Here is a 14,561-nt window from a genome sequence, read left to right as displayed (position 1 = left end):
CTATAGAAGTCCTTGGCATAGGGAAGGTGGATGGGGGGTTGGGGCATATCCAGGGTGGGGGCCATAGAAGTCCATGGCATATCATAGTTCTCATTCTCGCAGTCTATGACATTCGCTCACATATTGCACTGCTATCTCCACTGCTCTCTCTTCTTCCCCCAGCAGGATATATGTTTTCTCTTCCTCCTTCATGGTGGTGAAATCCGGGAAGAGATGTGAGTCTCCCGAAGTGAGTGTCCCTCACTGCTGAGTACTTGGAGCAGTGTAGCAGGAAGTGGGTCTCATCCTCCAGGGCCTCCTGGTCACAGTGTTGGCACAGTCTTTCCTCCCTGGGCTTGTAGCTCTGCCTGTGTCGGCCGGATTCGATGGCCAGACTGTGGGCACTGAGTCTATACCGGCTCAGGATCTTGCGGTCTCTGGGGTCTGGGAGTTTCTCCAGGTATGGAGCCAGTCTGTAGTCTCTCTGTAGACTCTGGTACATGGTCAGTTTCTGTGAGCTGATGATGTCGTTCTTCCAGTCACGTACGAACCTCTCCTGGCCTTCGTCTACCATCTTCCTGATTCCAGCTTTTGTCAGGTTGTTGTGATTGGTGTTCTGGTCAGGTTGGGATTGGGTGAGCTGTTCCGAGGATCCTGGTTTTTCTGTTTCACCTACATGTGTCAGGGCTTTATGGTGATGGGAGCTTGGATTACTCCTACGTAGGTGAGCCCGGAATGACAGTGCCCTCTTTAGAACCGTTAGGAGTAGAGGGAATCTGCCCAGATCGGCCCGGCAAGCACTGTTGGAGGTGCTCCGATGGACTTGGAGAAGGTGCTTGCAGAATTCCAGGTGGAATATTTCTGTTGGGCTTGAATCCCACCTTGACCAGTCTGGGTAGGTGTGAGGACCCCAGACTTCGCTGCCATACAGGAGGATTGGGGCGATGATAGAGTCAAAGATTTTTAACCAGACCCTCACTGGTGGCTTTAGATGGTAGTTTCCTTCGGAGGGCATAGAAGGTTTTGCATGCCTTGTCTTTCAGGGTCTCTATGGCTTGTTTGAAGCTCCCTGATCGGTGAATCTCTAGGCCTAGGTAGGTATATTTGTCCGTTCCTGTAAGGGCGCAGTTGTTGAGGATAATTGAAGGGTGCTGGTCTGATTTTCTCTTTCTCTTCTGGAACACCATGATGTTGGTTTTCTTTAGGTTGACCGGTAGTGCCCAGGTGGAGCTGAATTTCTCTAAGATTTTCAGGTTGTCTTGGAGGCCTTTCTCGGTTGGTGACAGAAGCAGCAGGTCATCTCCATACAGCAGGAATTTCACCTGCGCGTCGTGGAGGGTGAGACCTGGTGCTGTGGAAGATTCCAGAGCGGTAGCCAGCTCGTTGATGTAAATGTTGAAGAGCGTTGGGCTTAGGCTGCAGCCTTGTCTGACTCCCCAGCTCTGCTGGAAATAGGCCGTTCTTCTGCCGTTCACCCTCACACTGCAGAGGTTCTCGGTGTAGGAGCTTTTGATAACATCATAGGTCTTTCCTCCTATTCCGCTCTCCAGCAGTTTCAGGAATAAGCCTGGGTGCCACACCGAATCAAAGGCCTTTTTAAAGTTCACGAAACAGGCGTATATCTTCCCGTTCTTTGTATTGTGGACGTGGCTCTGAATGAGGCTGTGCAGGGTGTAGATGTGGTCAGTAGTGCGGTGGTTTGGCATGAACCCTGCTTGGCTCTTGCTGAGGATGTTGTGCTCGGTGAGGAAACTGAGGATCCTCTTGTTCAGGATGCTGTTGAACAGTTTTCCCAGGTTGCTGCTGACACATATGCCTCTGTAGTTGGCTGGGTCATACCTGTCCCCATTCTTGTGGATGGGTGTGATGAGGCCTTGATTCCAGGTACGAGGGAAGTAGCCGGCACTTAGCACAATATTGAAGAGTTTAACCATTGCGGTTAAACGGACACTACATACCACATCACTATATGGCCCTGTATACACCAGACATACTGACACTACATAACACAACACTATATGGCCCTGTATACACCTGACATTCTGACACTATACCCCACATCACTATATGGCCCTGCATACACCTGGCATTTCGTCACTACATACCACCAGAGTTCTGGGCCAAATCCTCGCCAAAAGTTGTTCAAAACTTTTACCAGTCTTTCAAACAGTTTTTGTTACAGAATTTACTATTAAAAAATCCACATCAAACATGGCGTGACCCTGATTTAAAGCACATTGTATTTGGGGCAATGACAGCCACACGGAAAACTTACCGATCGGTGAGTTGTGTAATGACAAGCCGGTCAGTACAGGCCAGAAATTCATTCTGATACACAAAGTCCACTTCTGTGATGGACACGAGCACTTTGTCCAGATAACCCTTGAAGTAGAAGCGGCTCTGCTTCTGCCACTCAAAGTCTTTTGCCGATCGGATGTGCAACTTCACCTACAACAATGAGATAAGAGCAATAAAGCCGCGTACAGAGCGATGATATAGAGCAGCAAAATAAATATACAAGCTAGTACTGCACTACATACCACATCACTATATGGCCCAGTATACACCTGACATACTGACACTACATACCACATCACTATATGGCCCTGTATACACCTGACATACTGACACTACATACCACATCACTGTATGGCCCTGTATACACCTGACATACTGATACTATATAACACATCACTATATGGCCCAGTATACACCTGATATCCAGACACTATATACCACATTACTATAGGGCCCAGTATACACCCCACATCCAGACACTATATCCCACATCACTATATGGCCCTGTATACACCCCACATCCAGACACTACATACTACAACACTATATGGTCCTGTATACACCTGACATACTGACACTACATAGCACATTACTATATGGTCCTGTATACACCTGACATACAGATACTACATACCATGTCACTATATGGCCCTGTATACACTTGGCATACTGACACTACATACCACGTCACTATATGGCCCTGTACACACCTGGCATACTGACACTACATACCACGTCACTATATGGCCCTGTATACACCTGACATACTGACACTATATACCACATTACTATATGTCCCTGTATACACCTGACATACAGACACTACATACCACATCACTATATGGCCCTGTGTACACCTGATATACTGACACTACATACCATGTCACTATATGGCCCTGTATACACCTGGCATACTGACACTACATACCACGTCACTATATGGCCCTGTGTACACCTGATTTACTGACACTACATACCACATCACTATATGGCCCTGTATACACCTGACATACTGACACTACATACCACATCACTATATGGCCCTGTATACACCTGACATTCTGACACTACATACCACATCACTATATGGTCCTGTATACACCTGACATACTGACACTACATACTACATCATGGGTCAGCATGGGTTTGTAACTAATAAGTCATGTCAGACTAACTTAATTTCCTTCTATGATGGAATCACTGATTGGGTGGATCAAGGAAATGCTGTAGATATAGTATATCTTGACTTCAGCAAAGCATTTGACAAAGTATCTCATAAAATCCTTATTGAAAAAATGACTAAGTATGGAATGGACAAGGCAACTGTTAGGTGGATTCATAACTGGCTTAGTGATCGGACCCAAAGAGTGGTCGTAAATGGCTGCACATCCAGTTGGAAGAATGTCTCAAGTGGGGTACCACAGGGCTCTGTCCTGGGCCCTGTATTGTTCAACATCTTTATCAACGATTTAGATGAAGGAATTGAGGGCAAACTGATTAAATTTGCTGATGACACAAAGCTAGGAGGGATAGCTAATACTAGAGAAGAGAGAGAGAGAGGATTCAAAAAGATATAAATAAACTGGAGAAGTGGGCAGCAACTAACAGAATGGTTTTTAACAGGGAAAAATGCAAAGTACTACATCTGGGCAATAAAAATGAAAAAAGCATATACAGAATGGGAGGAATAGGCCTAAGCAACAGCACATGTGAAAAAGACTTGGGTATACTAATAGATCACAAACTGAATATGAGTCAACAGTGTGATGCAGCAGCAAAAAAAGCAAATGCAATTCTAGGATGTATTAACAGAAGCATACAGTCTAGATCACGTGAAGTCATTATTGCCCTCTACTCCTCTTTGGTGAGACCTCATCGGGAATACTGTGTCCAGTTTTGGGCACCACACTTTAAAAAAGACATCAACAAACTGGAGCAAGTTCAGAAAAGAGCAACCAGAATGGTGACCGGTCTGCAAACCCTGTCTTATGAGGAAAGGTTGCAGGATTTGGGATTATTTAGTTTGCAAAAGAGAAGACTGAGAGGAGACTTAATAGCTGTCTACAAATATCTCAAGGGCTGTCATATTGTAGAAGGATCATCTTTATTCTCATTTGCACAAGGAAAGACTAGAAGCAATGGGATGAAACTGAATGGGAGGAGACACAGATTAGATATTAGAAAAAACTTTTTGACAGTTAAGAGTCATCAATGAGTGGAACAAGCTGCCACGAGAAGTGGTGAGTTCTCCTTCAATGGATGTCTTCAAACAGAGGCTGGACAGACATCTGACTGGGATGATTTAGCGAATCCTGCTTTGAGCAGGGGGTTGGACCAGATGGCCCAGGAGGTCCCTTCCAACTCTACGATTCTATGATTCTACTATATGGCCCTGTATACACCTGACATTCTGACACTACATACCACATCACTATATGGCCCTGTATACACCAGACATATTGACACTACATACCACATCACTATATGGCCCTGTATACACCAGACATACTGACACTACACACCAAATCACATTCTTTATGTACTTGTGTGTCCCTTGTCTTACACATGCTTACTATACTTGTCTATATTTCCCCTTTTCACATGTAAAGCGCCTTGGAATAAATGGCGCTATATAAATGCATAATAATAATAATAATAATAATAATAACATTACCAGGTCATTGAAGACGTCTCTCTGGTGTAAGTGAGTTGTGATCAGACTTTCAGTCTTCAGCCTTTGATACTTGCTCATGCTGTGGACCGTCTGATGTATTAGTTCATTCAAGATTTCTAGAAACTTCTTGTTGGTGCTGTGCATGACTTTCTTATCTTCGGCTGCGGCACACAAAGCCTCTTCAGCGTCGTGTGTCCATGATATCTGAAGGCTTACAATGCAGACCTGTAATAAAGACATTGTGATCTCCATGAGCTCGGGAGGAGCAGGGATCACATACACTGCACCAGGTACGGCGACGAGAGGTGATAGGGCCCCACACTGAGCGCCAGAACAGACGCTGGCCAGAGGATTGAGCAGACAATTCTGTAAGATAAAGGATGGAAAATGCATTTACCTGCACTGGAAGGTTGTGAAAACTGTTGAGAAGCTGAAATCCATCATCATTCATCCGCTGACATACTGATCGGATGACTCCATTTAATGAACTCTGCTGCATGAGAAGAAGATTCCCCAACCAATACTCGACTGGACTCTGGGCCCAAACCGGACGATCCAACTGAAAAACACCTGCTGTCATCTCCTGTCACACAACTAAGAGATAAATGTGTATATTACAGAGGCGGAAGGAGAAAGTGTGCAGATGTAACCCAGGATCAGTAGTGTATGTACACAGTGACTGCACCAGCAGAATAGTGAGTGCAGCTCTGGGGTATAATACAGGAGGTAACTCAGGATCAGTAATGTAATGTATGTACACAGTGACTGCACCAGCAGAATAGCGAGTGCAGCTCTGGAGTATAATACAGGATGTAACTCAGGATCAGTAATGTATGTACACAGTGACTGCACCAGCAGAATAGTGAGTGCAGCTCTGGAGTATAATACAGGATGTAACTCAGGATCAGTAATGTATGTACACAGTGACTGCACCAGCAGAATAGTGAGTGCAGCTCTGGAATATAATATAGGATGTAACTCAGGGTCAGGAATATAATGCATGTACACAGTGACTGCACCAGCAGAATAGTGAGTGCAGCGCTGGGGTATAATACAGGATATAACTCAGGATCAGTAATGTAATGTATGTACACAGTGACTGCACCAGCAGAATAGTGAGTGCAGCTCTGGAGTATAATACAGGATGTAACTCAGGATCAGTAATGTAATGTATGTATACAGTGACTGCACCAGCAGAATAGCGAGTGCAGCTCTGGAAAATAATATAGGATGTAACTCAGGGTCAGGAATATAATGCATGTACACAGTGACTGCACCAGCAGAATAGTGAGTGCAGCGCTGGGGTATAATACAGGATATAACTCAGGATCAGTAATGTAATGTATGTACACAGTGACTGCACCAGCAGAATAGTGAGTGCAGCTCTGGAGTATAATACAGGATGTAACTCAGGATCAGTAATGTAATGTATGTACACAGTGACTCCACCAGCAGAATAGTGAGTGCAGCTCTGGAGTATAATACAGGATGTAACTCAGGATCAGTAATGTAATGTATGTACACAGTGACTCCACCAGCAGAATAGTGAGTGCAGCTCTGGAGTATAATACAGGATGTAACTCAGGATCAGTAATGTAATGTATGTACACAGTGACTCCACCAGCAGAATAGTGAGTGCAGCTCTGTTCAGCTGTTGCTCATTGTGCTAATTGAGCGTGTCTTCGCTGCTGATCCTGTTTTGTGCTCCTGAGCTCCAGAGATGCAACACCTCTCCACCCAGGGACCTGCTCTCTCTCCTACCCAGGGGAGGAGTGGGCTTCCTGGGATGAGTGAAGGAGCCAAGTCCCAGGCTTCTGTTTCCCGGATGAAGCCAGTGGAGGACAGAAGAAATCAGCAATCGGCCTGCACATCAGAGGACTTGGGGGTGAGAGGCTCCACCAGGAGTCGCAGCAATCGGAGCCCCTGAATGCAGTTGCCGCTGATCACTTAGTTGAGAAGCCGCAGCAGTGTGAGGGGGCTGTTGGGGCTGGGCGTTCAGATCCTCCCAAAGTCCTATTCTTTGTTGGCGCCGCTGCTCAGCAAGATCCTGATGTAAAGGATAAGCGGTGCCTCACAGCAGCAAATGGTCAGCGGCATCTGATGTCAACTGTTAAACAGCGGAAATTACTAGCTGATTGTCACGATACTAGTGGAGACAACTGGACACCAGTGGCTAGGTCAAAGAGACTGCAGACACAATGGGTTGCGCAAGCAATATTGTATTAATTATCTGAATGCAATATAGCATATAAGTCCAGATAAGTGTTTAGTCAATCGGATAAATGGTAATAGCAGAGTTGATACTCTGCGACACAGCATTCAAAGTCACTGAGCAATGCGGCCACAAGACACAGACTCTTGCAGAGCGGAGGAACACACTAGCTGGCTGGAGTTCATACTTCACCGCCGGTGTAGTCAGGCAGAGGTTCCTGAAGTCAAGTGTTCAGCAATCACTCGGTCAGCAGGCAGGGATCCAGACGTGCAGGTCGACGGAGGACTTTGCCATTAAGAGAGGACCAACAGGGATAGTAAGTCCAGGCTTGGGACTGCAGCGGCACAAAGTCCAAAACATAATACTCAATTAATGAAACAGAACAGGTGCTGGCTTTATATACAGCTTTGGCAGGAAGCAAGATGGCCGACTTGTGAAACATCAAAATCCATGTTAACTAAGGGCAAGAAAAAACAGATTCTAGGACTAGATACTGACATTACTCCCACCTCAAGGACGGCCTCCGGACGACCCTAAACCAGGCTTGCCAGGGTACCTTTGATGGAACTGCTCAATCAGTCGGGAGGCATTAATATTATCCACGGGTTCCCAGGAATTCTCCTCTGAGGAATAGCCTTGCCATTTAATCAAATACTGCAGTCGATTTCTGTAGATTCTTGAATCCAGAATCCTCTCAACGATGAACTGCTCTTGACCATCCACAAGAACGGGATCAGGAGGAGATGAACGTCCTGGAAAAGGATTTGGTACTACAGTCTTTAGTAGGGAAGTATGAAAGACAGGATGTATCTTCAGTGTTCTTGGGAGTTTTAAGCAACATGCAACAGCACCTACCAGGCCACTGATCCTATAGGGACCGATGTACTTCTGTCCCAACTTAGGGGAAGGGATCTTCATCTTTAAATTCTTCGTAGATAACCAGACTAAATCTCCTACCTTAAATGTTGGTGTTGGTTTGCGAAATCTGTCAGCTGCATTCTTGTACCTCTCTTGTGCGGAACCCAAAGTCTCTTTCAGAAGTTTAAGGTTCTGTTGAAGTGAAGAGATCCTGTCGGCAACTGCTGGTAAACATGTATCTACCGGTAATCTGGGGAGAATGCTAGGGTGATATCCCAGGTTAGCGTAGAATGGAGACTGCTTGGTGGAGGCACTCTGGGAGTTGTTATAAGAAAATTCAGCCAATGGGAGTAGCCTTACCCAATCATCTTGCAAATGGCAAATGTAGCAGCGAAGATATTGCTCTAGTGTTTGGTTGGTACATTCTGTCTGCCCCTTGGACTGTGGGTGGAAAGCAGAAGATAAGTTAACTTCTATGCCTAATGCTGAACAAAAGCTTCGCCAAAACTTTGAAGTAAATTGAACTCCACGGTCAGAAACAACTTCATCCGGAACCCCGTGCAGGCGAAAGATGTTCTGGATAATTAGGTCAGCAGTGTCCTTCGCAGAGGGTAAACCGGAACAAGGGATGAAATGGGCCGCCTTGGTCAGGCGATCGACCACCACCAAAATCGCACTCTTTCCCTTGGAAAGGGGCAGTTCTTCAATAAAGTCCATAGTAATAGATCCCCACAGGCGAGACGGCACCGGCAAAGGCTGTAACAGACCAGTAGGGGAGGCACGTGGAACCTTGAATTTGGCACATACCTCACAAGATGAAACGTACTTCTGGACATCCGTCCGAAAACCTGGCCACCAGAAGAAGCGAGATAAGAATTCTTGAGTCTTCTGAATTCCTCTGTGCCCTGCAACCTTAGAATCATGAACCAATCTCAACACTCTTAACCTCATGGCTTCAGGAATGTAGAGGCTCCGTTCCCGAGTCCAAACTCCATTCCTAAAAAGAAGGCTTATCTCATCAGATGGCTGAGACAGGAAAAGATCAGAGTTGTAAGCTTCTTTGATGACCTGCAACAAATCTTGATTATGAATGACTCCTACAAAATTGCAATCAGAAAGTATGGTCTTAGGTGGAGCATCTGGAACAGCGTCAGTGGAGTACATCCGGGATAGAGCATCTGCTTTTCCATTGCGCGAACCTGGTCTATAAGAGATTGTAAAATTGAATTGATTAAGGAAAAGACTCCAGCGGGCCTGCCGTGGGGTCAGGGATCTTGCTGACCTGATGAACTCAAGGTTGCGGTGATCCGTGAGGACCACGATCGGCTGTGAAGCTCCTTGCAGAAGATGTCTCCACTCCTTGAAGGCGGCGATGATAGCCAGTAATTCTTTATTTCCTACATCGTAGTTCTTTTCGGCAGGAGACAGTCGCTTGGAAAGAAAAGCACAAGGATGAAGTAAATTCTTCTCACCTGTTCTTTGGGACAGTATAGCCCCGGTAGCACAGTTTGAGGCATCTACTTCAATAATGAAGGCGAGTTCCGGGTCAGGGTGGATCAGTACCGGTGCTGACGTGAACTCGGTCTTGAGCCGAGAGAATGCTTCTTGGGCTTGAAGGGACCAAATAAATGCTGTCTTCTTCTGTGTCAACTGAGTGATGGGCGAGACGATGTCAGAGAAGTTCTTGATGAAACGTCTGTAGAAGTTAGCAAATCCGATGAAGCGTTGGACCTCTTTGACGTTCTTGGGGATTGGCCACTTCTGAATCGCCTTGATCTTGCTGTTATCCATACTCAGACCCTGTGGGGAAATTACATAACCTAAGAATTGGATCTCCGACTTGTGAAATTCGCATTTCCCCAGCTTGATGTACAGATGGTGTTCCCTCAACCGCTGCAAGGCAGTCTTGACATGTTGCTGATGTTCCTCCATGGAGCTAGAAAAAAATCAAAATGTCATCCAAATAGATTACGACAAAAAGATCAAGAATGTCCCTGAAAATATCATTTACTAGATGTTGGAAAGTTGCTGGGGCATTGCAAAGTCCAAATGGCATGACCAAATACTCAAAGTGTCCATATCGAGACCTAAATGCTGTTTTCCATTCGTCTCCAGATCTTATACGGACTAGATTGTATGCCCCGCGTAGGTCCAATTTTGAAAAGACCTTGGCCTGACGAACTCTCTCGAGAAGCTCCGGAATTAATGGCAGGGGGTAGCGGTTCTTGATGGTTACCTTGTTAATTTCTCGGTAATCAACACAGGGTCTGAGGGATCCATCCTTTTTAACGAAAAAGATGGGTGCACCGGCTGGAGAGGATGAGGGCGTATAAATCCCTTAGACAGGTTCTCGTCTATATATTCTTTGACAGTCTTGAGCTCAGGACCGGACAATGGATAAATATTACCAAAAGGAATGGAAGCAGCAGGCAGAAGCTCGATTGGGCAGTCATAAGAGCGGTGTGGTGGTAATTTATCTGCATTATTTTTATCGCACACATCCGAAAATTCTTTATAAACTGCCGGTAACCTTAGGTCCCATGATGGGTTGCCTGGAGATGGATTAATCGATTTCTCAGAAGTTACCTCTTTAGCTGGGAAGCGTAATCTCTTAGTCTCCCAGTCAATGATGGGATTTTGAGCCTGCAACCAGGGTAAACCCAAGATAATAGGGAAATGTGGAGAGGAAATCAGAAGGAAGGGCAATTTCTCCTGGTGATCATCTCCCATGAGGACCTTCAGTGGTTCAGTCTGCTGGGCTACGGGCCCCGAGGTCAAAGGGTACCCATCCACAGTCTCCATCAGAATTGAAGATACTCTTCTCTGTGATCAGATTCCATATTCTTTGGCAAAAGAAGTGTCCATGAAGTTACCGCTAGCCCCAGAGTCTATCATGGCGGAACTGTCCACCCAACGGGAGTCAATCCAGATCTTGATAGGAAGGTAACAATGTGAATCTTTTTTCTTATTGCAAGGGTATGAAACTGCAGAAGATAGAATAACAGCATTAATGGGTAGTATCGTTTCGGATGTAACAGAGTTCATATCTGAAAAGTCATAATCAGGAACGGTTGCTGCAATTTCGGGTGGCCCTGATTCGGAAGTTATGGAGTATGATTCAGAGAAGTTGCGTTCTACCACGGCTGCAGTTGTCCTGCGAGAACGATTGGGGCAGTTGATAATAAAATGTCCTGACTTCCCACAGTAAAAACATAAATTCTCCTTGAAGCGAAATTCCTTCCGTTTGTCACTTACTCGACTTCGTAGAGAATTTACCTGCATCGGCTCAGGTGCGGACTCCTGAGGACTTGGGTCCGGATTCTCCTTAGGAAGGAAAGGAAGAAGCGATTTATTGCTGCGGTTCATCTCAGACCACCTTTCTAGTTTTCATTCGGAGATGCGAGCGTCTAGGTGAATACAGTGATTGATGAAATCACCTAGAGCAGTGGGAGCCTCCACACGTGCAAGCTCGTCCTTGATAGAACTGGACAACCCCTTCTTAAATATTGAGTACTTTGCTGCACTATTCCAGGTGGTGTCCTGAGCCCACCTTCTAAAATCCATAGCATACTCAGTCACTGGGCGTTTACCTTGACGCAAATTCAGCAGGGCCGTCTCAGCTGTAAGGCCACGGTTCGGATCGTCAAACATCTGCCCCATGGCGGCGATAAACATATTGAAGTCGTTCAGACATGCATCCTGTGATTCTATCAGAGGGTTTGCCCAGGCAAGAGCCTTATTAGTCAGCAACATGATGACAGTCAATACTTTGGATCGGTCCGTAGGAAACTGTGTGACATGTGCAGCAAAGTATAAACGACACTGGTTCAGAAACCCACGGTATTTGTCTCGGTCGCCACCAAACCTAAATGGCGGTAGTTTGGGGATGGCAGGAACAGAAGCCTGAGATTGTGCCTCCAGAGCCGCAACTCGGCCACGCAATTCCTGAAGGGTCTGACTGAGTACTTGCATATCATATTTAGTCTGCCCCTCTAGGCCTTCTATTCTGTTCTTCCATGTCTGCACTTCAGCGTGTACAGTGGCAGTGATATTATTTAGCATCTTAACACGCACTTCTAAAGTCTCTGACCCAGCGGCATCCATTTTTTATGGCTTGAGTATCCTGTCACGATACTAGTGGAGACAACTGGACACCAGTGGCTAGGTCAAAGAGACTACAGACACAATGGGTTGCGCAAGCAATATTGTATTAATGATCTGAATGCAGTATAGCATATAAGTCCAGATAAATGTTCAGTCAATCGGATAAATGGTAATAGCAGAGTTGATACTCTGCGACACAGCATTCAAAGTCACTGAGCAATGCGGCCACAAGACACAGACTCTTGCAGAGCGGAGGAACACACTAGCTGGCTGGAGTTCTTACTTCACCGCAGGTGTAGTCAGGCAGAGGTTCCTGAAGTCAAGTGTTCAGCAATCACTTGGTCAGCAGGCAGGGATCCAGACGTGCAGGTCGACGGAGGACTCCGCCATTAAGAGAGGACCAACAGGGATAGTAAGTCCAGGCTTGGGACTGCAGAGGCACAAAGTCCAAAACATAATACTCAAGCAAAGAAACAGAACAGGTGCTGGCTTTATATACAGCTTTGGCAGGAAGCAAGATGGCCGACTTGTGAAACATCAAGATCCATGTTAACTAAGGGCAAGTCTAAGGGCAAGAAAAAACAGATTCTAGTACTAGATACTGACACTGATGATGCAGAGGGCACACATAAGGCGAGGGGTGAGGTCGCCTCCAGTTCTGTGGCGGAGACTGAGCCCCTTGTGCCTGATGATGCGGAGGTCAAAATGTCACCCCCTGTTGTCACTGGTCCAGCAGGAGTGAATGTGGTGGGGGGTGTGGATGAGGAAAATTCTTTCTCAAGTGGTGTGGTTGCTGGTTTGGTTGGTGTTGTAGAGGTGGGTAATAATGGTACTATTGGTGTTGATGTGGTCAATGGCCCGGTTGCCCCCCCACCCATGGTGGCAGTACCTGTTAACAGTTATGCCGTTGTCACCTGGGGGGAAATAGTGCATCCTCCTCGCCTCCAGACTCTGGGGACGGCATGTTGCAGTGCCGTCTCTTGGAGTCTCTAAAGAAAGGGGACAGATCACTAATGGTAGAGGGTCAAGAGTTTGATCCATCCTTCTGGATGGAGAGGCATGGCCTCGGGGGCCTTGCGAGAGCAAAACGGTGGGGACACAGTATGGTCCCTCCCAACAGCCGGGCCGGGTAGTGTGCGTAGAAATGTAGTCCGTCTTCAGTGGATGGGCAGTGATGCGTGTCCTCCAAGGTCTAAGGTTGTGGAGCTCCTGCTGAAGATGGGCTTCAAAGTGACAGACATCTACGCCTTGATACATCCCTATTCCACGCCTGAGTTTGATGTCAGCTTTGTTCGGCCAGAGGGGCTTGAGCTTTTCTGGTTGAATTGTAAGTTGGAAAAAATTGAGCCCGGCTGGTGAGACTTTGCCATTCAGGCGGTGTCTTGCCAAAACCAAGTCAAGAAAGTGACCGTGATGACGTGTAACGAATTACTTTCTTGTTATGACATCATGACGAGGCTTGGCCGATATGGAGAGGTGGTGGAGGTGCCGAAGAAGAACCGTGACGAGTTTGGTATCTGGTCAGGGGCCTGGACGTTTATGGTAAAACATAAGCATTCAGGTGGTACGGTTGCCCACATTCCATCATCTGCCTTCCTAGGTAGGGATCGTATTTAGGTCTTCTACCAGGGGTAACCGAAGCTCTATCACAGGTGCGGCGACCCCACACACTTCAGTGCAAGCTGCAATGTGCAGAAATGTGCATTGTGTGGGGATGTCAGCCATCTTGCTGCATCTTGTGTGGAGATTAGGTGCCACCTGTGTGGTGACTTAGGTCACCCATTCAGCTGTTGTCCTGGCTCCTTTGCTAATGCAGTCATGACCCCGGTGGGAGAAAGCCGTGAGGCTGGTTCTGCTGGGGAAGAAACTAGCAGGGGGGAGGGAGCTGAGGGGCCAAGGAGGAAAAGCAATAAAATGCGCCAGCCCAGCTGAGGCGTCTAGACATGCGCAGACAGGAGAGGAAGCTGGGCAAGCCCCGGGCTACTGAGGTGGCCCCTGTCCTGGATGCCAAAATTGCTATCGAGGCCCCGAGGGATTATGAGTTGGATGAGGAGGGCAAGAGGAGCCACAGGGAGGAAAGTGCCACTGCCTCCGAGTCCTCCCATTATGAAAGAATGGATGAGAATAATAGGCAGTGGCTAGACGACAATCGTAAGGTCGGCACCAAAAAGAAGAGAAAGAAGGGAGATAAAACATCTTCTCCCGCTCTGACCAAGGTACCTAAAGAAGGAAAAACTGACTCCCCTCTGGATGGTCTTTGTAACCGGTTCCAAGCCCTTGAGAACATCTCTTCCTCTGAGGAGGAAGCTGAGGGTGAGGTTCCAGCTTCGGCGAGGCTTAAAGGGGGTGCCGAGTCTTCTTCTGGGAATGTAAGGTCCATGGAGGGAGGGACTAGCTCAGAGTCCAGAGACTAGGACGATAAAAAGAAAAAGCTTG

At 46.7% G+C, this 14,561-nt stretch overlaps 1 protein-coding gene across 1 annotated transcript in view; it reads right to left on the bottom strand.

The window, feature by feature from the left end:
* Positions 1-14,561, bottom strand: part of DNAH8 (dynein axonemal heavy chain 8) — a 418,964-nt gene that overhangs the window by 186,822 nt on the left and 217,581 nt on the right. Inside the window, exons 41-43 of the mRNA XM_073556422.1 lie at positions 5,349-5,510; positions 4,952-5,176; positions 2,255-2,427 (exon numbers count right to left, since the gene is read on the bottom strand). Of these exons, the coding sequence (XP_073412523.1) occupies positions 2,255-2,427; positions 4,952-5,176; positions 5,349-5,510 (560 nt within the window). The remainder of the gene's footprint in view (positions 1-2,254; positions 2,428-4,951; positions 5,177-5,348; positions 5,511-14,561) is intronic.

The sequence above is a fragment of the Dendrobates tinctorius genome, unplaced genomic scaffold, assembly GCF_039654945.1.
Source record: "Dendrobates tinctorius isolate UK_male_01 unplaced genomic scaffold, ASM3965494v1 ptg000232l, whole genome shotgun sequence".
Lineage (NCBI taxonomy): Eukaryota > Metazoa > Chordata > Amphibia > Anura > Dendrobatidae > Dendrobates > Dendrobates tinctorius.
The sequence above is the reverse complement of the archived record's forward strand: the minus strand, read 5'-3'. Positions and strand labels throughout refer to the sequence as shown.